This window comes from Crocuta crocuta, unplaced genomic scaffold (genome assembly GCF_008692635.1).
Source record: "Crocuta crocuta isolate KB4526 unplaced genomic scaffold, BGI_CrCroc_1.0 scaffold219, whole genome shotgun sequence".
NCBI lineage: Eukaryota > Metazoa > Chordata > Mammalia > Carnivora > Hyaenidae > Crocuta > Crocuta crocuta.
Window position 1 is genome coordinate 3981388 of NW_027551572.1, and position 26766 is coordinate 4008153.

Here is a 26766-nt window from a genome sequence, read left to right on the forward strand (position 1 = left end):
TTTCTTGCGAGAGAGCGGGGCAAGGGCTTGGGGTGATGGGGAGAGAGAGAATCTTAAGCAGGCTGTGATGTCAGTGCAGACTACATTGTAGAGCTCAATCTCACAAACTGAGATCATGATGAGCTGAAATCAAAAGTTAGTTGCTTAACCAGCTGAGCCATCCAGGCACCCCTGATGATAACATTTTTTAACTTAAGAGCCGTTTATATGAACTGATTTTATTCCTTTATCCCTTATTTTTTACTCATTCTATTGTTTTTTCCTTCTGAAATTCCAAGTCACCTTCTGTTATTTCCTTTCTATTTGGAGAAATTCCTTTTGCCATTTGATTTATTGATATATTAGTTTTAGAGATTCAGCAACCCTACACATTACTCCGTACTCATCTTGATAACTGTACTCTTAATCCTTTTCACCCATCATGCCCCCATTCTGGTAACTATCAGTTTGTTCTCTGTAAGTAAGAGAGGTTTTTTTTTCTTTTATCTCCTTTTTCTTTGTTCAATTTGTTTTGTTTCTTAAATTTCACAAGTGAAATTATATTTGTCTTTGAACTGATTTTACTTAGTATTATATACTCTAGATCCATCCATGTTGTTGCAGATGGTAAGTTTTCATTCTTTTTTTTATGGCTGAGTAATATTCTGTTGTGCATATACCACAACTTTACCCACTCATCTATCAGTGGACACTTGGGCTGCTTCCGTAATTTCATTATTGTAAATAATGATGCAATAAACAGGGGTGCATATATCTTTTTGAATTTTGTGTTTTTGTATTCTTCAGGTAAATACTCAGTGGAATAGTTCTGTTTTTATTTTTTTGAGGAACCTCCATATTGTTTTCTATAGTGGCTGCACCAATTTGCATTCATGCCAACAGTGCATTTCTACCTACTCCACATGCTTGCCAACACTTTTTCTTGTATCTTGTGTTTTTAGTCATTCTGACAGGTTTGAGGTGATACCTCATTACAGTTTTGATTTGCGTTTCCCTGGTGATTAGTGATGTTGAACATCTTCTCATGTGTCTGTTGGCTCTCTGGATGTCTTGGGGAGAAATGCCTGGTCATGTCTTCTGCCCAACTTGAATTGGATTATTTGGGGGTTTTGGTGTTAAATTATAGAAGTTCTTCATGTTTTCTGGACACTAACCCTTTATTGGATATGTCATTTGCAAATATCTTCCATTCAGTGCATTGTCTTTTAGTTTTGTTATTTCCTTCATTATGCAAAAGCTTTATATTTTGATGTTGTACCAATAGTTTATTTTTGCTTTTGTATCCCTTGCCTCAGGAGACAGATCTAGAAAAATGATGCTGTTGCTGATGTCAGAGAAATTACTCCTGAGCTGGTTTAGGGTCACCTGGGTGGCTCAGTCGGTTGGGCGTCTGACTTCAGCTCAGGTCATGATCTCACGGGTTGTGGGTACGAGCCCCACATCAGGCTCTGTGCTGACAGCTAGCTTGAAGCCTGGAGCCTGCTTCAGATTCTGTGTCTCCCTCTCTCTCTGACCCTCCCCTGCTCTCTTGCTCTCTCGATCGCTCTCTCTCAGAAATAAATTTTAAAAAATTAAAAAAAAAAAAAAAAAAGAAAGTAGTCTGGTTTAATTCTTTTACATGTAGCTGTTCAGTTTTCCCCAACACCATTTGTTGAAAAGATTCTTTGCCTTTGCATATTCTTGCCTCCATTGTCATAGATTAATTGGTTATATAATTGTGTTTCTTTCTTTTTCTTAGTGTTTTTGTTTGTTCGTTTATATATTTTTAAGACAGTGAAAGAGCATGAGCAGGGGAGGGGCAGAGAGAGAGGGAGACACAGAATTGGAAGCAGGCTCCAGGCTCTGAGCTATCCGCACAGAGCCCGATGTGAGACTCGAACCCATGAACTATGAGCTCATGACCTGAGTTGAGGTTGGATGTTTAACCAGCTGAGCCACCGAGGCACTCCTTGTATGTTTATTTCTGAGTTTTCTTCTATTCCATTGATATGTGTGTCTATTTGGGACCAGTACCATATTCTTTTGATTACTGAAGCTTTATAGTATATCTTGAAGTTTGGAATTCTAATACTTCCAGCTTTGTTCTTTTTCAAGATTGTGTTGGCTATTTGGAATCTTTTGTGGTCATATACAAGGTTTAGGATTGTTTGTTTGAAAAATGTTCTTGATATTTCAGTAAGATTTGCACTAAATCTGTAGATTGCTTTAGGTAGTACATTTTAAATACTTTTTTTTTTTTAATGTTTACATGTATTTTTGAGACGGAGACAACATGAGTGGGGGAGGGGCAGAGAGGGAGACACAGAATCTGAAACAGGCTCTAGGCTCTGAGCTGTCAGCTCCAGAACTCATCAGCTGTGAGATCATGACCTGAGACAAGGTCAAGCACCTCTAAAATGGGCTGAGCTACCCAGGTGCCCCTAAAATGGACATTCCAACTATATCTGTTCTTACAGTCCATCAGCATAGAGTATCTTTCCATTTGTTTTGTCATCTTCAGTTTTTTCATTGATATGTTTTTTTAATTTATTTTTTTTTTAATTTTTCTTTTCATTGCTGTTTTTATAGTTCTCAGAGTACAGGTCTTTTACCTCCTTGATTATAGTCTACTCATTCTTAGATTACATCTATAAAGACTTTGTTCAGTGCTTATTAGCATTTTGTAAGTGCAGATACTACTCCCCACTTTTTCCTACCCCTAGCAAATATAGTCAGTTCTGCTACTCTGCTTGTTTTGAAAATATGTTTTTGTTTTATTCAGTTGGTATATTAGAAAACAGTTTGAACGTAACACCTTTTTCACCTTCACTTGTGCATGATCTTACTTAGAAGAAATACCAAGTGAATGCAGGAAATTATACCAAGGTGAGCAGCTTCATAGGAACACACAAAAATTACACATCGCCCTCCTTCTACTACTTTATAGTAACTCACAAACTACAGCCCCCTGACAGTGACATTTACAAGCAAATCCCGTGTTTTTTCCAAAGTAAAGTGCCGTATTTGTGTATTTCTTAACCATTTAACGTGTAAAACTCTGCTGCCATTTTTAATAGTTTCTTACTCGGTTTTTATGTGTCATTGATGAAGTTTGAATTTTGTGCCATTTTTCCCATAAGCCATGTTGTTTTTCTTGTGCAATTTTTCATACATAGCACAGTGATTTATAGGAATACATATGTTGTGTAACAGTAGAACTGACTGTAATTCCTCAAAGCCTTTCTACTTTACTCTTTTCTTATTGACTATATTTTGTGTTAAATCCATATACAATTTGTAGTCAGTTTCTTTTTTTTATATTTTTTTCTTCAGGTTTACTTATTTTTGAGAGAGAGAGAGAGAGGTAGAGTGCAAGCAGAGGACGGGCAGGTAGAGAGGGAGACACAGAATCCGAAGCAGGCTCCAGGCTTTCAGCTGTCAGCACAGAGCCCGATGTGGGGCTCGAACCCACGAACTGTGAGATCATGACCTGAACCGAGGTCGGATGCTCAATCCAGGTGCCCCTATAGTCAGAGTTTCTAAAATACTTACTACTTACATGTATATTTTCTGATGCTGTTTTCTGTTGGATTCACACTTGTTGGTCTTATTTTCTAAATTGTTTCTAAACTCTGCAAGGGAAGGTGCATGTCTTAGAAGTTTACTGTGGAATTTCCCCATATACTTTACAGTTCTTTATCTTTGTATCCTGGCATCATGGTGCGTATATCTATATACTGTTGAATTAAACATACAGCTGACCCTTGAACACACAGGTTTCAACTGCATGGTTCCACTTATACATGGATTTTTTTAAAAATATATAGTGCAGAACTGTAAATGTATTTTCTTTCCTTACAGTGTTCTTAATATTTTTCTCTATTTTAAGAACACAGTATATAATCCATTTAACATACGAAATATATGTTACTTGACTTTATATTGTTGGTAAGGTTTCTGGTTAACATAGGCTGTTTGCAGTTAAGTTTTTGTGGAGTCAAAAATTACACATGGATTTTTGGCTGTACAGGGGTTTGGTCATCTATACTTACTGATCTGAGAAGGCTAAAGGTTCAGTTAGATTCACAATGTGCCTGAATCATATTTTTATTTTAGTTTAACAGATTTTGAGACTCCAGATACATTCTATTAGAACTAATACTTTGTCATGTCTCTATTTTTTGTCATTTTACTCTTTTATTATTTAATTGCCATTTCTTTCTCAATCATTTTCTCTCTCTTTCTGAGCAGATCATACGAAAGGGACATGTAAACTAAATTTCACTTATAAAATAATATCAGAAGAGGACACTTTTTTTTTTTTTGACCTTGGAGCTTCTTAACCACTCTTCCCAGGCATTTTTCCTAAAACACAGTTTATTTTCCTTTTATAGTAGATGTCATCTGATATTCAGGCAGATTATACTACCATAAACAGTTCTGGCATTTCATATTGTTGTGATATCTTGCTTCACTAAAATGTTTTCTTGAAAAGTCACGTGTGAACTAAATAATGGTCATTTGAAATATATTCAGTACATTTGGTGGGGAGGGTAGGCTTGTTTGTTAAAGAAACCAGCTGCAGTATATTTCTCATAGGAAAGAATCTCATTGCAAAATACAAGTTGGAACTGGTAATTGTAGTAAAGCATTACTGTGTTTATATGCAATATTTTTATTTTGCTTGCCTATTACGTGCTCTTAAATTTTTTTTTAAATGTTTTATTTATTTCTAGGAGAGAGAGAGAGAGACAGCGTGAGCAGGGGAGGGTCAGAGAGAGAGGGAGTCACAGATTGAAACAGGCTCCAGGCTCTGAGCTGGCAGTCAGCACAGAGCCCAACGCAGGGCTCGAACCCACAAACCGTGAGATCATGACCTAAGCGAAAGTCGGACGCTTAACCGACTAAGCCACCCAGGCGTCCCTGTGCTCTTAAATTTTTATTTAGAGTTATTCCTTATTAACTTATTCAGTTACTTTTAAGTTTACCACCTGCCCACCCAACCATCTCTCATGTCTGTAGTATATGTAAGCAGATGTTTCAGTTTATACATGTTTATATACCTATTCTGCGTCAACAATAGTAGTCTTGGCTTTAGGTTAACAATTGAACTCATGAGACAAAATAGACTTCATTCAGCACTAAGTTTATTTTCCTTTTAAAAAGGATAATACAGGAGTGCCTGGTGGCTCAGTCAGTTTGGCAGCCAGCTTTGGCTCATGATCTCACAGCCATGGGTTCAAGCCCCACATTGGGCTCTGTGCTGACAGCTCAGAGCCTGGAACTTGCTTCAAAATCTGTGTCTCCTTCTCTCTCTGCCCCTCCCCTGCTCATGCTCTGTCTCTCAAACAATGAAAAGTTGGGGAAAAAAAGACAAAAAAGGATATACAAGACAGGAAACAGAGCAGTTTATATAGCAACAACATAGTGGAGCTCTCATGGTTTTCAGGCAGAGCTTGTGTATGTCCCAGGCATCTCACACTTGTTATTTTCATGATCCTGAGGAACATGACTGTGTGATGAAGCCATTACTGGGGATCCCTTCACCTTTTATACCTTGTTCCCATTCTCCAGTGTGGCAGCATTTCATTGGTACTGGAAAAACTGTTTTAGCAGTGAACTATAAGTCCTTGGTAAAGGACATAGTAACTTCAGCCAGATTGCCATTTATCTTGGAATTAGTACACTCCTATAAATTCTGAGTTAAGAGTTTCAAGAATGATTTGGCCAGTGGTAAATATTCAGGTATTCATGAGGCTAAAGGAAAAGTTATAAACCATGTGTTAACCCTTTCAGTTAAGGTCTGTAAGCAGCCAATAGCCCAAAGATGTGGTTTTTTGTCTTCTGATCTTTTTTTAAAAAATTTTTTTAATGTTTTATTTATTTCTGAGAGAGAGAGAGAGAGACAGGTGAGCAAGGGAGGGTCAGAGAGAGAGGCAGATACAGAATCTGAAACAGGCTCCAGGCTCTGAGCTGGCTGTCAGCATAGAGCCCGACGTGAGGCTCGAACCCACAAACCATGAGATCTTGACCTGAGCCGAAGTCGGACACTTAACCGACTGAGCCACCCAGGTATTCCTCTCTGATCTTTTTTATATTGTGGAAAATATTAACATATATAGAATGGTTGAAGTACTGTAATCAAACAACAGTGTTCATTACCCACCTTCAAAAATTAAGTCATGGTCAATCTCATTTTATATATCCTGGTCAGTTCTCTCTTTGTTATTTAAAAAAATTTTTAATGTTTGCATCTTTTTGTGAGAGAGCGTGCATGCACAGGTGAGCGGGTGAGGGGCAGAGAGAGAGAGAGACACAGAATCTGAAGCAGGCTCCAGGCTCTGAGCTATCAGCACAGAGCCCGATGCAGGACTTGAACCCACAGACCACAAGATCATGACCTGAGCTGAAGTCGGGTGCTTAACTGACTGAGTCACCCAGGAGCCCCTCCCTTTGATATTTTAAAGCAAATTCTAGGGATAACATTTTATTATCAATAAGCTTTTCATTATTGCCTCTATAAAATGATTCTTTAAAAAAAATCATGGTCACAAGTACACACATAAACACGCACACCTATCTATATTCCTAAATATTCCTGACTGTTCAAATTTCTCATTGTTTCATTAATGTTATTTTTTTTTAGTATTTGACTTTGAATCCAAGTAAGGTTCAGACATTGGGGTTGTTAAGGTTTTTTTAATTTTGTTTTTAATAGATTTCCTTTACCATCTCCTTTATGTTTCCTTGAGATTTTTTTGTTGAATAAACTAGGTCATTTGTCCTGTAATGTTTCCCATTATTCCACACAATGGATTATACTGTTTGCATCTTTGTTACATAATGTGTTTTTTTTTCCTTCTGTTTCATATAACTTTGTAGTTAAATGCATTATGGATCAGATGCATTGTGGATTTTTAAAAATTATTTTTGATGGGAACAAGAGTCACATACAAGGGTGATTTTTGTGCTCTGCAGCAGCTGTTGTTAGTGCTTCATTAGGAGTTACAAAATGATGATATCCTAACCCTATAATTCCTGCTTCATTTATTCTTGGAAAACTTTTGATAAAGAGCATCTTCCTTTCATCTACTGTTTGGTTAGCCTGTGACACAGTTTATGTAAGGAAAAGCAGGTAAATCACTATGAACTGATGAATTCTAATAGATTTGATTTGTTCCATTTTGTTATAGTTATTCATATATCAGTATTGTCTCATCTTTGGCCTGATTTCTCTTTAACTAAGTCCACCATGGTTTGAATTAGAATACCTTTAGATGAATCCAGCTCTGTTCGATTTGTCTTATATTTCCCCAATTCTTGTTGTAGCACATCTGGTTAACTTCACTTATTTATATTAGTTGCCTAGTCCTTAAAACATTGAGTTTGGGGATCCATATCAATTAAAATAAAATTTCAATTTGAAATTATTTTTTGTAGAGATACCAATTCATAATTATTAACCATTGGTAAATGACTACCCACTCTGGTAAGTCTGCTCTTGAACTAAGCTCAATTACTTAACCATTAGAGGAAAGCTCAGGCATTGAAACCAGCCAGTGCCAGTGGAGTCATATTTCTTATTTTCCACACTCATGTGGAGTATTTTTTTGTAGGTGTTATTTCTCTTCTACCATTCTACCTCTAATCTTAGTAATAAGATAAAAAGTAAAAAGCACAAGAAGATAAGAATCTTGGATCCTTAAATACTTTTGTGCTTTTTAGAAACTGTCATTCAAATGTTTCCTAAAATTAGTGTTTTGCTCATATGTAGATCTTGAAAAACATAACAGAAGACCATGGGGGAGGGGAAGGGGAAAAAGTTACAAACAGAGAGGGAGAGAGGCAAACCATAAGAGACTCTTAAACACAGAGTTGATGGGGGCTAGGGAAGAAGGGAAAGTGGGTGATGGGCATTGAGGAGGGCACTTGTTGGGATGAGCACTGGGTGTTGTATGGAAGCCAGTTTGACAATAAATTATATTTTAAAAAATAAAAAGATCTAAGAATCCTAAAAAATAAAATAAAATTAGTGTTTTAGACCTACCTGTTATTTTTCCACAGTTCCTTGGTGTAATAGATACAACTTTGATCCATGAATCCAGAGACCTGGGTTCTAACCCTAAATGTTGACTCCTTTCCTGTACCCCTCAGTTCAGATATCTGGATGAACTAAGTGTTAACATACTGGACTTAGAATCTGCAGCTAATCTAAATTTCTGTCTAAAAAGCGTTGACCAGAAACCGTTTTGTTTTTTATTAAAGCTAAGAAAGAAGAAAAGAAAAGACATAAGTCCTCATCATCATCATCCTCTTCATCTAGTGACTCAGATAGCTCAAGTGATTCTCAGTCCTCTTCTGATTCTTCTGATTCAGAAAGTGCTTCTGAAGAGAAATCAAAAAAAAGAAAAAAGAAACATAGGAAAAATTCCCGAAAACACAAGAAAGAAAAGAAGAAGCGAAAGAAAAGCAAGAAAAGGTTTTAACTTTACCTTTATAATACTAGCTGTATATTCTAATTCCCTTCTGTTTGTAAGTAAATCTTTTGGGATTTTGGATCAGTTATATGGCAGTGTTAAAATAGTGAAAAATATTTCATACCATGAAGTAGAAGACCATTTTTTAATGTTTATTTATTACTTCTGAGAAAGACAGAGAGCTTGCAGAGGAGGGTCAGAGAGAGGGGGAAACAGAATCTGAAGCAGGCTCTGAGCTGTCAGCCCAGAGCCCAACGCAGAGCTCGAACCCATGAGCCACAAGATCATGACCTAAGCCGAAGTCGAACACTTAGCCAACTGACGCACCCAGGCGCCCCAAAGTATACGATCATTATGATTCTACAGTCTGTAGATTAAATTTAGGTTCATTCATTTCCATTTTCAATAAACCATTCAGTTCAGTTGTTTGAGCTTAGTGAAATGATGCTTCCGGTTTCATAGGCTTGTGTTTTATAGGAGGAATATAGGATTAATGAGAATTACAGGCAATGAGTGACTATTGTCTTTATTGTTTACAGAAGTGTCTCTTGCTTTTTTAGTCCTTTATTTCCTTTATTGCTATGATAGCACAAGAGTAAAAGCAGATAATGTCAGTGCATTCACTTTCTTTTCTGTTTTGTCAGAAATACTCTTATGTTTGTACTAAAACTTGTTTTAATATGCCTATTGCCTTTAAAGCAATAAATTTCTTTACTTACATTTTTAACTTTCAAATTTATCAAAGTACATTGACTATGGAGTACCATACTTTAGATCCATTTTTATTGGAAAATATTTTCTGAGAATGCGATAATGGAAACAGTTGGTTTTGGTTTTCCGTTGGTTTATCAGAGGAATAAAGGAGGATTTTTCCCTTTGTTATTGCATCTTTGTAGTTGGGGGCAGGATGGCATATGTATTGTGACATCTTACAAAGGAAAGAAATCCTAACAGTTGTAAATTTGGGATAGGTGCGTAATAACCAAATGGAATTTGTTTTGTGTGTTTTCTGTTAAGTGCATCTAGTGAAAGTGAGACTGAAAATCTTGAAGCACAACCGCAGTCTACTGTCCGTCCAGAAGAGATCCCTCCTATACCTGAAAATCGATTCCTAATGAGAAAAAGCCCCCCTAAAGCAGATGAAAAAGAAAGGAAAAACAGAGAAAGAGAGAGAGAGAGAGAGTGGTATGTGAATGTATATATCTTGTAGAGTGCCCTGCACTCTTTAAAATCAAACTGTTTTTAAAGTGTTACTTTAAACAAGATTTAATTGGTGATCTTGTCCCAAGATTGAAATCTTTTTTTATAGGATAATACTAACAAAACTCCTTTTTGCTAACTACATAGCTGATAAGAGAAACTGAGTTAATTCAAACAGATTCTGGGTAAAAAGTTACTTTTTAAAAGAATAAGCCATGCAGATACCATATAGATATGTTGTGGCATTTAAAACCAGCTGTCTTACTGTGTTGTTTAAATACATTAAACTTTTAAACAAATGATAACCTTTAATAGGGCAAAAGGGCTGTTTTCCATGACTAATTTATAGTATTCTAGTAATGAAAATTGGTATCATATAAAAGGTCTTTGAAAAATTTCCTCCATAAATCCACAAAGTTAGTAGGCTTCTTGGTTCTTTATAAATCATTCTAATAATTATGTACAAAACCAAAAAAGACTGAGGTATTTTCTTACTTATGATTAGAAATTTGTTATAAAAGTAGTAAAATTCAGTGTCTCTCCTCTATACTTTCACAATACAGTAAAAATATAAAAAATAAGTCTTAGTATTAAAAAACCCTGAGTTGTGTGGAACTTGAGGCAATTTTGATGGATTGGAATTGAGTTAATTTTTCCTCAAGTGTTAGGAAAGAATATTTTTAAGAAAATAAATTTAACAGAGAAAATGTTTGAAGTACTTTAGAGTGAACTTTTCAAATATAACTTACATGGGTATTGTTTATGCTAATTAAATATTAGCTCATTAATTTTTGAAAGCATTTAGCATTCCTGACTCGTGGCTCTAAGTACCAGTAACACTCTAGTCATTTACAGTTGAAAAATGCTCCCATACTTTTCCAAATACCCACCTATCCAAATTGATAACATTCTTGGTCGAGAACTGATTTTTAAGATTTTAAATTAGTTTAGGTCAGTAAAGCCAAATTCTCTAGATTTATTTTTATAAAATTGTATGTTTTAATTTTTCCCTTGCTTCCTTCTAGTAATCCACTTAACTCCCAGCCTGCTTCATACCAGAGGCGACTTTTAGTTACTAGATCTGGCAGGAAAATTAAAGGAAGAGGACCAAGGGTAGGTGATTCTTTTCCCAGAAATCTTAATAGTATTGCATTTATCATAAATAATTTTAGAGTGTTTCTTAAATACTGTTTTATACATAAGTAACTAAAATTTAAAGTAGATATGGATATTCTATTACATGTTTTCTTTTTATTGTAACTTCTTTGTATTGGTATTTCTCTAAACTGAAAAAGCATGGGATATTAATACATTTTACATGTACATGATGTAAAATGAGATTAATGTCTTGTGCCCCCTTGTTACTTCCTGACTACTATACCTCTAATCTTGTTAAAAATTCATAAAAATTAACCTTGTTCTTATATCTCATTCTCTTTCTCTTTATTGGATTCTATCAGAATTTAAATATCTTCTGCTTTCAAAACTTTTGAGAAACCTAGCAATACTTGACATATTATTTCTTCACTTTCTACTCATGTCCTACTTCCTAAACCATTTCTGTTTGTCTTCTACCATTCTGCTGAAAATAGCACTTACTATATGGTCAGCTAATGTCACAAAACCCAGCTGGTCCTTTCGGTCTTTGTCTTACTTAATCTTCCTCCTTTAATACTCTTTCTCCCTTTGCTTCTGTCGTATTTTCTTTCTGTCTCTGGCCAGTCTGTTTTGAATTTCCAATGCCAGTTCATACTTTTCATAGCTGGACTTTTAATACTGTAGTACCACAGGGTTCCAACTCTCCTCATGGTGCATGTGCTTCTTGGTGGTCTCATTGCTCTCAGCTTCAGTGGCTACTGTATATTGATAATTCTGAAATTCTCATTTGCTGTTCTGGTACCAGGGTTTAGCTGACAGCCAGCTAGTTGCCTAACAGACACCTCAAACTCTGCATATATAATGTTGAACCAGTCCTTCAGACCCAATCCTCCCATAGGTTCCTGCTCTCAGTGATGGACACTACCTCCTGTGTAGTCACTTAAAGCCCAAGAATCATTTTATTTCTCTGCTGTCCATCACCAAATCCTGTCAGTGCAGCCTTCTCAGTACTTTGAAATCCATCTGCTTCTCTCAAGCTCCACCCCCACCAATTTAGTTTACCTTTGTATATTCTCTGAACTATAAATGGCTTCCTAACTGTTCTCATGGCAGCTCTCAAACTTTTTTGTCTTAGGGTCTCTTTACACTCTTAAAAATTACTGAGGACCCAAAGGAGATTTTTGTGATGTGGATTGTATCTATCTATGTTTACTGTTTTAGAAATGAATACTAAATAGAAATGAATACTAAAACAGTAAACATAGATTTTTTTTTTTAATTTTTTAATGTTTATATATTTTTGAGAGAGAGAGAGAGACAGAGTGTGAGCAGGGGAGGAGCAGAGAGAGAAAAGGAGACACAGAATCTGAAACAGGTTCCAGGTTCTGAGCTGTCAGCACAGAGCCCAACGCGGGGCTTGAATTCACAAACCATGAGATCGTGACCTGAGCTGAAGTCAGTCGCTTAACCAACTGAGCCACCCAGGTGCCCCAAAACCAAGGATTATTTAAAATACAGATATGTATGTAAGCACACATTCCATTAGCAATGAAAGCAAAGACATTAAATTGTCAGGTAGTCTGTGAAAAAACTCCACTGTACAATAATGAAAGAGTGAATGTGAAAAGGCAAGTAACATGATCTAATGAAAATAGTTCTGACTTCACAGATCCCCTGAATCTTGGGATCCCTAGATCACATGTAGAGATTTACTGATAACAATTCTTTCTCTAAACAGCATCCAGAATAGTCCTTTAAAAATGAAAATCTGATTATGTTACTCCTTTGCCATTGATCTTAGGGTAAATCCGCAATTTTTACCATGGCTTATGAGACCTCACAAAATCTAGTCCTTGCTTATCTTATCAGTGCTATTGAGTACTAGTTTCCATTGCAGTTTTTATCTTCAGCCATACTGATCTATCCTGTGATCATTTGTAACAAATGCTATTTTACCTGTCTCAGAACCTTCAAATACCATATTTCTCATGCTTCAAATGTTCTTTCTTACCCATCCATTCTCATTCTTACTTCCTTTTCATTACCCTTGCCTATGTAACTCCTCATATATGTTGTTAGTTTTCTACTTTTTGAGTTATATTTAACTTTCCCTGTTTCCTACCTAAGCCCAGTCTCTCTGTTATATATTCTTTGAGCACCTGGTAGTTTTTTTTATACTGATTCTAATTGTAGCTGCATTTATGCTTATTAGTATGTGCAAATATATATATGTGTATGTGTATGTATATATATATATATACATACACACACACATATATACACACCTGTCTGTGGGTTTCCTAGCCTTGTAAAATACAACTTCTAAAAGACCAAAATCCCAATATATCTTGGCTCACTAATGTTTCCTCAGTACATGATAAAGCAGTTGGCCATTCTATGAGCTGAGTAAATACTGGTGGAGTAAATGAATATCTATGCATTTACTCAGTTTTTCTCATAATTTAGGAAGCATTTGCTTTGAGACAGTATATCAAGAATACATATTTCCAAATTAGAACTTGGCAACTAGTAAGGGTTCCTGTAACTATTATACTCTAGTAGCATCACCTAAATAGGGCAGTTCTACAGAGAGGACATGAGTGACTAGAGTTTGTGTGGCTAATGCTTTTTATTGGGAATTTACAGTATGGGTGTCTGATTAAAGTATTTTCGCCTCATTGGTTTCATACCTGAAAATTAGAACTAACTTTAGTTATTAGAGAAGGTATAGAAGTATCAGACATTTTACTTGAACCTAGAAATGTATACACTTCAGTTATTATTGTAGTACGTTTATATCTTTATATGTTAATTTTTTTTCCCCTTTTTATTTTCTTAAGCGTTACCGAACTCCTTCTAGATCCAGATCAAGGGATCGTTTCAGACGTAGTGAGACTCCTCCACATTGGAGGCAAGAGATGCAGAGAGCACAAAGAATGAGGGTATCAAGTGGTGAAAGATGGATCAAAGGGGATAAGTAAGATTTAACTATATTATTTCAAATGTAGTAACAAGTATTTTTTTACTCTTGTACATAAAGTTTTATTTATAGCCATTTCATTTGTTTCTGAATATTTAAAGGGAAATAGAATACCATTTCAGTTAATAATGGACACCATCTCTTTTTTTGTAAAGTTTCTGAAAAACTTTTTTTCTCCTCATTTTTAGGAGTGAATTAAATGAACTAAAAGAAAATCAAAGAAGCCCAGTTAGAGTAAAAGAGAAAAAAATAACTGATCACAGGCATGTGTCTGAGAGTCCAAACAGAAAAAATGAAAAGGAAAAGAAAGTTAAAGACCATAAATCTAACAGCAAGGAGAGAGACATCAGAAGAAATTCAGAAAAAGATGATAAATATAATAAAAACAAAGTGAAGAAAAGGGCTAAATCTAAAAGTAGGAGTAAGAGCAAAGAGAAATCAAAAAGTAAAGAAAGAGATACAAAGCATAACAGACATGAAGAAAAGAGGATGAGATCAAGGAGTAAAGAAAGGGATCATGAGATTGTTAAAGAAAAAGAAAAGTGTGATTCTAAAGGAAAGGATCAGGAAAGGAGTAGAAGTAAAGAGAAATCTAAACAGTTAGAATCAAAAAGTAATGAGCATGATCATAATAAAAGTAAGGATAAAGATAGACGTGCACAGTCTAGGAGTAGAGAACGTGATGTCACTAAGGGCAAACACAGTTACAATAGTAGGACAAGAGACCGAAGCAGAAGTAGGGACAGGGGCAGAAGAGTGCGATCTAGAAGCCATGACCGAGATCGCAGTAGGAGCAAGGAGTACCATAGATACAGGGAGCAAGAGTACAGGAGAAGAGGAAGGTCCCGGAGCCGAGAGAGAAGAGCAACACCAGGAAGATCAAGAAGTAAAGATAGGAGGAGAAGGAGGAGAGATTCACGGAGCTCAGAAAGAGAAGAAAGTCAAAGCAGAAACAAAGAAAAATACAGAAACCAAGAAAGTAAAAGTTCACACAGAAAAGAAAATTCTGAGGGTGAGAAGAGAATGTACTCTAAAAATCGTGATCATAATAGCTCAAATAATAACAGGGAAAAAAAAGCTGATCGAGATCAAAGTCCATTCTCAAAAATAAAACACGGTAGTCAGGACAATGAATTAAAGTTCTCCACACTGAAAAATAAGGAAGATGAGAAGACCAGGTCCTCAGTGGAAAAAGAAAACCAAAAATCAAAGGGTCAAGAAAATGACCACATACATGATAAAAATAAAAAATTTGATCATGAATCAAGCCCTGGAACAGATGAAGACAAAAGTGGATGAGTGAGTTGTGTAAACTTCTTCTTTCCATTCGGTCTCAAATTTTAAGTTTTAGAGACTTGCTGATGAATCTCCTTTATGTTGTTTTCCTCTTTTCATTGTTTTTGGGTTTTATGTTTGTCCCTTTTTTTTTTTTTTATGTGGAATTTATTGAGTTGATCTTTTGATAATCTGCAACCTGGATAATTTGTACTGCTAAAGTTTTAATAAACTTGAAATGAGAAAAACATTTTGGTGTAATACTGTGTGCTGTGTTTAACTATTTCATGTATTCATTTTTGTGTTGCAACAATCAGCCAATAGCAAATAATGCTTTTCTACATCCTAGTTTGTGTGATCAGCCAGTTCAAAACAAGGGTAACTGATTGTTGGAATACATTGTTACATAAGCTTGTGTTTCTCATGATTAAAGTAACTGTAGAAGCCACTAGGTAGAAGAAATCTTGTGTAGATATTCTGACTGCATTTCTAATAGAAGCTTGCAGCAGCACAACAGCTTTTAATTACACAAAAAAGCAGGATCCTAATAACTTGAGATCTTAAGTCATCACTTTTGCTTTTTTAATAATTTGTGCTTTAAAATATTTATATTGCACTTCCTATGTTATTTATAATTCCATTCATAGCTTGATTCATACTAATATTTTTCCTACCTAGTTTTGTTTTACTTAACTGTCTAAAATAGTTGAGTCCTTTTTTTCCATTGATGTACTGATTGAGTTTGACTTGCTGTTATACAGCATTTGACAGGAATTTACCTTGGAAGATGAGATTGTATTTCTCAATTCTGTGTTGCTTTTGATCTGAAGAGATGAAACTTTTGCTTTGGGGATCACGGTTTTATTATTATCATTACCCTTCTCTAAAATGAAGATACTTTACTCACTAAAATATACCACTTGTGCAGGTCTTTAAGTTAGACAGATTCTAAAAATTGTTAGTATTGACATATTAACTTCCAAGAGTTCTCTTTTGGCCACTGATCTATAGAGAGTTGAGTGATAGCTCTGCATGGTTGCTGTTTTGGTTTTGTCTTTTTTACCTTGAGCTGGCGTCTCTAAATCTCATAGCTGTGAGTTTCAAATGGCAAGAAAATGCATCTTTTCTATTATGTATCACAGTAGGGTATAGCATGTTTCTGACTCTGATTTCTTTCTATTCAGATGGCTTTATACCATTATTGTTAATATTATTTTAGCTTGGCATGTATAACATTGCCATATAGAGTAGAATAGAAAGTTGCAAAATTTGATAGCTTACAGAGTTAAACAATAAAGTTACCCAAAGTCCATTTAGAATTTTGTGTGTTGTATATTGCTATTTTTGTGATGTGTGGCCTTTTTTTCTGTAATTTCTCTTCTAAATAAAATATTGAACATCCAGCAAACAGAAAACCTGCCTCATTTGAGAAGAAATTTCAGAATTCCAATTAATAGTAGCCTTTAGAGTGTTTTGTACTTCAGTATTTGTCAATGTAGTGTCACCTCTTGACCAAGGTAGCTTCTTGGAAAACCCAGTAAATACTCAGTGCTGTTTGTACTGAGCGAAGCAGTGCTTAACTTAATACTTCCCATTATTGATTAATACAGTAATGACACATTTGGCATTGTGGTAGCTGTTTGTATAATGAATAGTAGGTAATGATTATCAAATTGTTTGAACTATCTTGAAGCAAATTTCTACTGTGAAGTCCTTTTAAATTTATTTTCCTGATGATAACAGTGATAGATATTTGTGATATTCCGGGATGATTGATTCCTCAGAGACTTAAACCACAAACCCTACCTTAGAGACGATTGAATCTTGAGTTCCCAAGCTATATAACCTGTAACATATTTTAAATTATTGTCTTAAAATTCAGTAAGCTGCATTTTAAAAATCTGTTATAAACTATTTGAGCTTCAAGAAAGGTGCTGTTTAAGAAAGGATTTCTAACAACAACAAACCCATGCTAAGTAAAAATATTTAATCTTGTCTGCTTCCAGAGCTTGATCTAAGAATTATAGACCAGTAACCACAAGGGGAAAATTTTAAGTAATTTCTGAAAGTAACACTCTCCTGTTCTGATTATCAAAAGAGCAACTCCATGGTAAGATCTATAGACATTTAAACTTTTTTACAGTTAGAACAGATAATGGTGAAGAAATTGAGATGAGAGATGACAATCAGATTTTCAGAATATAAAAAATATTTGGAAAATAAGCAGCATTAACTGTACCTTAAGACTGCCTTTGCATCCAAATAGCACATAGCTCAAACAGTCCTTCTAGTACATTTTTAATAGTTGTTCCACCTTTAGCTTTTACTTTGAATATACTCTTTGCTGAAAGCCGGCTCTTTCTTTCCTTTCAGATTGATTTTATAGTTATGTCTGAACTTACGGTTTACCTCAAACTATCTTTAACTTCATATTCGCTAAAGATGTTTAATTGGTTTATCTTACTGTTTGGCAATATCTGAGAATTTTTTTTATGATTTCATTCTATTTTGGGTTAACCATCTGACACAGAAATTGACACTACAGAGAGGTTAATGTTAATGAACGATAAAGAATCTACTGTGTTGTTTTAAAATATTCTTAAATTACTCTACGGTTAATGAGTTCATAGAGTATTGTAGGTTCTAATAGTTTCTTAATCAAAGCCTTCACAGAAGTTTCAAAGAATATTATAAATCTGTCTTTGCACAAGTGTAATACTGATTCATACTGGCTTTGGTGATGGCCTTTGATTCTTGTACCCAGTGAAAGGTATGAAACTGAAAAGCAAATATTTCTTAATATGATGGACAGGAACACATTGGGTTTCCAGTATTTTGAGTAGTGATATTAATGGACAATTCTGCTTTATTTTCAAGTTAGTATATGGAGCAAGTTTGTTTTAGTGGGTTTTGTTTGTTTTTGTAGCTCATTGTGCTTTTACTCCAGGGTTCTTTTCATCACACTTTGAACCTTTTGTAGTTAATTTCTATAGAAACTTGTTCCCTTTACCTTGACTGGAAGGTACTTTAAATATACACCGTATACAATTGATAGTTGTAAAGAAACATAAAATGGGTATTTTTCTGTCTCCTTTTGGTCATGTTTGCTGTAATTATTCAGTTTAGTATTCATACATTTACAATTGAATAAACTCTCCAAGGATTGTAGATCTATAACCTATTTATTATGAAAAGATATGTTTTGTTGCAAATAATTGTTTTAAAAAGTAATAAACTCCAGGAAGTACAGCATTGGTTAACACCTGCCCATAGTGGCTGCCTTGAAAGGATTCAGACAAATGCAAATTCTGGCTTGTGGTGTGACACAAGAAGTAAATACTGAAAAAAATCACATACTTTAAAAATCACCAGGGTTGGAGAAGGGAGTTGTTGAGGGGTGTTGTTTGTTTATAGGTATAGGAGGAAGTGGTGGGGTTAATTTGTGTTTCTGCCTTTTTTTTTTTTTTTAAGCAAATTACTGTTACCAAAAGCCTATGCTGTATATTTTCTCTTTTGTGTGTTTCTAGTACTTTGAAGGATAAATGAATTGGGTATTTGTATGTGGAGATGTAAAAAGTTGTGGCTGCTCTCTTTGTGGAAGGGAAAAATTCAAATGAAGTTAATGCACTTCTTTTCCTAGCTCAAAAGTCACTGTGATGTATATTTTTTTAATGAAATTTAGGAATAAAGCTGTTGTCACAATTGTATAATTAGTTTCAAAATGCTGCTTCTCTTATCATTAGTCTAGTGTTAAAAACTGTTTTCTGCAAACTGCATTTTACAGATTAAACTCTGAAACTATCAACTTTTATAGATAAACATTGTATTAAATAAACTATAAGTTTGTTTTTGTATTTTTAAAATTACTGTTGTATTAGTTATTCAACCTTTATTTTTATTAAAAGTAAATAATGAAGATAAATCAACTAAAAATACTTTTATTTTACCCGTGGGGATATAGAATTTGTATTAGAAAAAAACTGAGCAAAGAGTTTAACAATACTGAACTTCTTTAAGAATTTAGTCAGCAGTGATGACTTCCATAAGGTTTGGAGATAAATTCTAGTGTAAATGTTTCATCATAATGCTTCAGATATCAATGTGTCTTTTGCCTCAGCAAACTTAAGGTTAGATTTGAAATTTGCATTACTGTCTACTGGAATGCTACCATTTGCTTTTTAATTCCTCCAAATTTCTCAGCATTGGGAACACTATTATATCCTGTGCCTGCCAGTTTTAATATAACACTTAACGTTGTAAAGCCATATAGATGTTAATTGACTCGTAAAACAAATTGTCTAGTTTTTGGTTTCTTGTTTGATTTCATTTTTATTTAAATTAGATATATTTAGGGGAAATGCACCAACTTGAAAGTTAGTCACTGAAAATATATATGGTTAGATAAAAATGTTCTGACCATTCAGTGGTTTGTATGTGTTAGCAGGTGATTTTAAATTCTCAAATTCTGGACTGTTTTTAAATGCTTTATTTAGCCAGGAGAATATGTAAAACTGTGAGTGCTTCATACGGACTGTGTAAAGTAATTGTGTATTAAAATACTTTTAGTATCAATTTGCTTTTTCTATTTTCATTGCTTCTAGGTTTCCTTCTTAAACATATTTCCCAACCTAATATTCTATTTCCTTTTTATTTTTAAGCACTGATTCATAGTTTTTATACCTCCTACCCCATACCCAAATGTCTTAGTCAACATTTTAGCTATGGGTTTGTTTGTTTTTTTTTAAGTTTATTTTGAGAGAGAGAGAGAGAGAATATGAATGTGGGAGGGGCAGAGACAGGGAGAAAGAGAATCCCAAGCAGCCTCACACAAGGCTCAATCCCACGAACCGTGAGATCATGAGCTGAGGGGAAATCAAGAGTTGGATGCTTAACTGAGCCACCCAGGCACTCCTAGCTATGGATTTATCAAATTGTCAGGTTACAATAGTTGTGTTTCCACTGCTTGAAGTGCTTTACAACTCAATTATTTTCATTCCATTTTGTGATTAATTTTAAATCACAGTTTGCATAGCCCTTTTGTTTTTAGTGTGCTTAACTCTACTAGAAAGCCCAGCCTAATTTAAAACAATCAAACTACATGTAAGGGGGAAAATACTAGTAATGTCTTTGGTGTTTTGTGTTCTTCACTCAGCTGATTATAAAACATTTATGAAATTAACCATTTTGTAGAAACGTTTTCTCTGTTTTATAATGTGAAGAGAGCTTCATCCAAAACTAATAATCACCCCTAAATAATGTACAGTACTCTATAAAACAGACTATAAAGAAAAAGATACATGGCAGACATTCCCAGACTTTATTAGTTCTAAGCCAAAAGAAATACTAACAAACAACTTAGTAGCCATGTGAAAAAGGAAAATCACATGTATTTCACTCAGTTACCAGTGGGATGTGTGAAACTTTATTGTGTCAAATTACTCATAACTACTTGTAGAATAATTACTTCAAGCAACTTGAAAACTAATTTTCACATGTCTAGTGAGACACTCCCTATAAAATAAACCACAAAGAAAGAAACTCCATCATCATATTGTTAGTAATAATGTAGTTTTTTGAAACTAAAAATTACCTACTGGGAAAAATACATAAATTTCTGCTGAAGAGAAAAATAGTTGGCAATGGAATATTACTCAATTACAAAAAAGGAACAAAGTACTGATAATGGTACAACAAAACCTGAAAATAAATAGCTAAATGAAATAGCCTGGACACAAAAGGCCACAATGTGATTCCATTTATATGAAATATCTCAAATAGACAAATCCATAGTGACCAAGTAGATTAGTGGTTGCCGGAAGCTATGCAGAGGGAGAGGGAATGCGAAGTAACTTCTTAGGTATAGATTTTCCATTTGGAGCAATGAAATCAATATTCTGGAACTAGATAATGGTAATGATTACACAATATTGTGAATATACTTAATGCCACAGTACATATTTTTTAAAGGCTAAAATTACATGTGTTGTATGTATATTATGAGAGGGATTTGAATTAAACTTTGGTAGTGAATCAATTAAACATAATCGCACTTAGATAAGAGCTGCTTTATTAACAAATATAAGCATAAAATTTATTTGTAGTTCATAATACTAGCTACACCTTAATCTTCTCAGTCTTAAAATTAAACTTTTTGTGACCATGTAAAACCTAGCCTTCCCTTAGACCTTTGAAAATTATATTTTGATCCCTGAGAGTTATAAAAAGGGAGTTGGACTCCAGTGACATCATTTGCCTGATAACTGGGTCTTAATCCACCTCTTTCCACAAAAACTGGTCCACGGCCACCTCCATGTCCTTTCTGTACAGCTTTTACAAGAGGATAAATATATTTATTTGTTGATTCAGATTCAAGCTTAATTACTTCTCTGGCATAATCCTGAAATTCCTTCTCCTTCTCAGCCATGAGAGCTTCAGTAAGTCTGCAGTACTCTAATTCTGCTTGTTTTTCTTGCTTTGCATTAAATTTATTTTTAGCCTATTTGGGAAAGAAAGAAAATGCAATTTCATGTTGGTGCAATCAACTTTCTAAATAAACATAGCATTTGAAGTTGTAGATATGCTTTTTTCTAAACTCTCTGATACATGACAAGTTCTGACTTAACTACACCTGACCCTTCCTTGAACTACACGGGGTTAGGGACACCAACCTCTGCCACAGTGAAGAATTCATGTATAAATTTTGACTCCCCAAAATTTTACTAATAACTTATGTTGTCCAGAAGCCTTACTGATAACAAAGTCAATACATTTTATATGCATATATGTATTCAATGCATTCTTAATACCTTTTTTTTTTAATTTCTAGGCTATGTGGTTCATCTGGAAGTTTTTTCAAATGGTAGCAAATCTCAAAAAAAATTCCAATATATTTACTGGAAAAAATACATGTATAAGTGGACCCCCACAGTTCAAACCTGTGTTGTTCAGGTGGTGCTGGTATATAATCTATAATTTATTTCAGAAACTCCCATGCTTCTGACAGTAGTATGCTCAAACTAGTGGCCCAGTGAAACTTAGGGCCTTATACAATAACATATCTTCAAATAAATAATATAGCAAAATAGTTAAGAGCCAGAGCTTTAGGTAAAAATCAAATAACTGAGTTTAGAATACCGTTTATAAAAAAGTATACTTTGGCAGGTATAGAAGACCTACCATTCACTTTCCCCAAACTATCCACTTTTTTTTTTTTTTTAATAATCTCTACATGCAACATACGGCTCAAACCCACAGCCCTGAGATCAAGAGTCACATGCTCTTCCAACTAAGCCAGCCAGCCACTCCCCATCCACTATTCTTAAAGCACTCCCTCAAACCCACTGTCCTAAGTCAGTCCAATATACCATGTGATCCAGCCACATAAGATTAAATCAGCAGTGAATATCTGAACTAAATTAAACAAATTATATTTTCTTCTCCCAGGAATTTGAAGCTGGAATGAGTGACATTTATCAATATAGGTTGATTGATCTGGAACTGGGTGAAGTAAGTACTCTCAGCAATTTACCAAAAGCCAATTTATCAACATCTCAAATTTTTTTCTTTTAACTAATTTGCAAAATTATTGTTCTTTTAACTTTATATTACATGAGGTGATTCTAATGAAGTCTGATAACTTTTTGTCTTAGCAGCATTTTAAGAAATGCTGAGTTTGTCAAAAGTTTTGTGATTTTTGTCTACTTATAAATATTTAATATTCATGAAAATATTTTTCTAAATCAGTAACCAATGCTTCAGTATAAAATAGTAGCCCAAATGAGGTATCTTCCAAAATTGAAATTTATAAAGAAATAGAGCAACCATAACAATATGAAATACCAAATTTTTATTACTGCTATAATTCAAAATTAAGTCTTCTATGCTTTTAAAAAAAGGCTTATGTGCTATTTGTTGAATTGGTGATACAATATACAATATCAAAAGTTTGAAAAAGTAGAAAATGACATTCAGAAAGATTGAGAAAAAAGAAGCACAAAAATACTCTCATAAAAGGTAAAATGCTATAATTTGGGAACTTGCAGGGAAGATGGGATATGTTCATTTGGCAGTAATTTGTAGAAATATATTAAGGAAGTACAGAAAGGGAGTGACAATGGAAGTGAAAGATTACCATAATGGATCATAAGATTGATGCCTCAATGTTATGCATTAAGCACAAAAGATTTATAAAGAAACTTCAAAAATATTGCTTTACAATCCTAAAAATTATAACATCTTTAGAGGATGCTAGAGAGCTAATTATTTTGAATACTGGAAAATAAAGGGAAATTATCAAGTATTTCTCCTATCTTTAAAAAATACACCTTAGGGGGGCGCCTGGGTGGCTTAGTCGGTTAAGCATCCGACTTTCGCTTAGGTCATGATCTTGCGGTTCGTGGGTTCGAGCCCCACGTCGGGCTCTGTGCCCTGCCAGCTCAGAGCCTGGAACCTGTTTCAGAGTCTGTATCTCCCTCTCTCTCTGACCCTCCCCTGTTCATGCTGTCTCTCTCTCTCCTAGAAGTAAATAAAAATATTAAAAATATATATATATATACCTTAGGGAAACCAAATTGTTGATCCTGAAAAGTTCTTTGATGACTTCAGCATATGAATAAGAAGAAATGAGAGAGTATCATTGCCACCTCATGAACTAAGAGATCTAGGCAATGATCATCAAAGGCTGTCCATGTCACAGAAAATGACAACAGTCATTAAGTGCCTTTTGATGGGATTACACAACACCACCTAAGAATTTGAACCTGAATCTGACTCCAAATAAATTTTACCTGAAATGCAAGGAACACAATAAATTACATCACAAGTATTCAACCATAAAAATCCAAACTGTAGTAATTCCAAAAGACCAGAAACTCTGTCAACTGGTAAAACCCCCTAGCAAATAAATTGCAAGACAAACACAATAAAGATAAAGAGACAAAATTTAAGGAAAAAAAAAAAAAAAGGATGGGCTGGAGAAGGAGTGTTGGATAAGAGACTTGAAAGACTTAGCAACCACATAGAATATGTGGAGCTTATTTGATCCTGATTAAAACAAACTAACGGGTGCCTGGCTGGCGCAGTTGTTAGAGCATGCGACTCTTTCCTTTTTTTTTGTTTTAATTTTTAACGTTTTTATATATTATTGAGAGACAGAGCATGAACATGGGAAGGACAGAGAGTGGGGGAGACACAGAATCTGAAGCAGGCTCTAGGCTCTGAGCTGTCAGCACAGAGCCCAAAGCAGGCTCAAACTCACAAGCTGTGAGATCATGACCTGAGCCAAAGTCAGATGCTTAACGAACTGAGCCACCCAGGTGACCCAGCATGTGACTCTTGATCTCAGGGTTGTGAATTTAAGCCCCACATGAGGTGTGGAGCCTCATGTGGGGCTTAACCAACAAACTACAAACTAAAACCAACAAACTAAAAATTATGAGACAACTTGAAGGAAATGTAAACACTGAACAGTAATTGATTTAGACTTCATAATGAAATTATGATTATGTGAATGTATAGAATCCCTGAGTTTTATAGGTACATACTAAAATACATGTTGATAAAATGATATCTGGGATTTGCTTCAAAATAATTTGGCAGATCCTACTTCTGGCAATGGCTACATAAGGAAGTTGGCCATTTCCCCTCCAAAAAAAAAGTTTATTATTAAAAATTTTTAAAAGCCCTATTTCAGAGCACTGTTAAGTGACCATGTATAGGCAACTACTTGAGAAATTGTTTTCATGAAAAACTGCTACTAAATCAGGTAAAAATTACAAGCTTATGGCATTCTTGTCTGGGGGACATTACTAGCCCCTCAGCTCAGGTGGTGATAACTTGCAGATTTACTGGACAATGATAACAGATTCCATGTGGGTTGGGTAGCAAAGCAGCTAGACATTTAAGGGGAAGTTTCTGGAAGTGAGATGGGCATAGGACTGAAATAATAAACTCTATGGACATCCTTGACTATTTAAACACTATTTAAACTACACATTCATACAGGAGACCCCAGGGAGCTTAGCAAAAATTAAAAGCCAGGGGAAACTGAATTTGCTATTCTTAGAAATAACATCCTCAGGGCACCTGGGTGGCTCAGTTGGTTAGGCGTCCGACTTCGGCTTAGGTCATGGTCTCACGGTTTGTGGGTTTGAGCCCCGTTTCGGGCTCTGTGCTGACAACTAGCTCAGAGCCTGGAGTCTGCTTCAGATTCTGTGTCTCCCTCTCTCTCTGACCCTCCCCTGCTCACGCTGCCTCTCTCTCTCTCTCAGAAATAAATAAAAACAAAATTAAAAAAATTAAAAAAAAAAAGAAAAATAACATCCTCAACCCATACACAAATTGTACAGCAGGAATAACAGCGTTACTGGCTTAACGTAACTGAATTGAACTTAAACTCCCCCCATATCATTGGTTGACTAACTAACAAACTGTTAATCTGCTGAAAGGCAAAAATAGAAATTTCTGAAACCAGCAATAGAAAAATGATAAATCACATTCAGGAGACCAACAATATGATTAATATCAGATTTCTTATAGACAAGGTTAGAAGACATTGGAACAGTATATTCAAAGGCTGGTGAAAAATGATATCCAGTAATTTTATACACAATGAAATGAAAACAAAGATATTTCCCTAAATACATAAACTCAAATAATTTATTGCTAACCCATCTGTGCTGAACAGAATGGACCAATAAATATGAAAAGATGCTCAACACCACTAATCATTAGGGAAATGCAAATGAAAACCACAAGTGAAATACCACTTTAAACCTATTACAATGGCTATTATGAACAAGAACAAAACCAACAAACCCAGAACAGAACAAATGTTGAGAATTTGGAGAAATTGGAACCCTTTTATATTGATGGTGGGAAATGTTAAATGGTTCAGCCTTATAGGAAACAGAATGGTGGTTCTTTAAAAACTTAAACCTAAAATTATCATATGATCCAGGAATTCTATTTCTGCATATAGAGACAAAAGAATTAAAAGCAGGACTCAACAGATCTTAGTATACTACAGAAGCATTATTCACAGTAGCCAAAAGATGGATACAACCCAAATGTCTACTGATATATGTATGTATAAAGACAATGTGGTATATACATACATACAATGGAATATTATTCAGCCTTAATAAAGAAGGAAATTCTGACAATATGCTTCAACATATTGAATCTTGAAGGCATTATGCTAAGTAAAAGAATACAAATACAAAAGGACAAATACTGTAAGATTTCACTAATATGAAGTATCTGGAATATTCAGTTCATAGAGACAGAAAGTAGAATAGTGGTTACCAGGGGCTGGGAGGAAGGGGGAATGAAAAATTTAATGGTACACAGTTTCTGTGTAGAATGATGAAAAAGTTATAGAGATGGATAGTGATAGTAAATGCACTTATTGGCCCTGAACTATACACTGAAAAATGGTTAAAATAGTAAATTTTAGGCATATCCTGCCACATTAAAAATATGTTAAAACAACAATAAGAAAATGAACAATCCAGGGGCACCTGGGTGGCTCAGTTGGTTAAGCATCTGACTCTTGGTTTCAGCTCAGGTCATGGCCTCACAGTTTGTGAGTCTGAGCCCTGTGTCAGACTCTGTACTAACAGTGCAGGATCTGCTTAGGATTCTCTCTCTCTCTCTCTCTCTCTCTCTCTCTGCCCCTCTTTTGCTCATGCTCTCATTCTCTCTCAAAAATAAATAAACTTTAAAGAACAAAAAAGAAAACAACCCAATTGAATAATA

General features: G+C 34.8%; 2 protein-coding genes across 9 annotated transcripts in view; one reads left to right on the plus strand and one right to left on the minus strand.

Moving 5' to 3' along the window:
• Positions 1–19581, plus strand: part of PPIG (peptidylprolyl isomerase G) — a 46828-nt gene extending 27247 nt beyond the window's left edge. For all 8 annotated transcript variants that reach the window (XM_077751220.1, XM_077751227.1, XM_077751221.1 and 5 more), the window contains 5 exons: positions 8245–8458; positions 9474–9641; positions 10682–10769; positions 13595–13731; positions 13923–19581. In XM_077751220.1, coding sequence (XP_077607346.1) covers positions 8245–8458; positions 9474–9641; positions 10682–10769; positions 13595–13731; positions 13923–15033 — 1718 coding nt within the window. In that variant the 3' untranslated portion in view covers positions 15034–19581. The remainder of the gene's footprint in view (positions 1–8244; positions 8459–9473; positions 9642–10681; positions 10770–13594; positions 13732–13922) is intronic.
• A 1158-nt stretch (positions 19582–20739) lies between these two features.
• The window catches only part of CFAP210 (cilia and flagella associated protein 210), a 32975-nt gene continuing 26948 nt past the window's right edge, over positions 20740–26766 (minus strand). Inside the window, exon 9 of the mRNA XM_077751145.1 lies at positions 20740–21505. Coding sequence (XP_077607271.1) covers positions 21152–21505 — 354 coding nt within the window. The 3' untranslated portion in view covers positions 20740–21151. The remainder of the gene's footprint in view (positions 21506–26766) is intronic.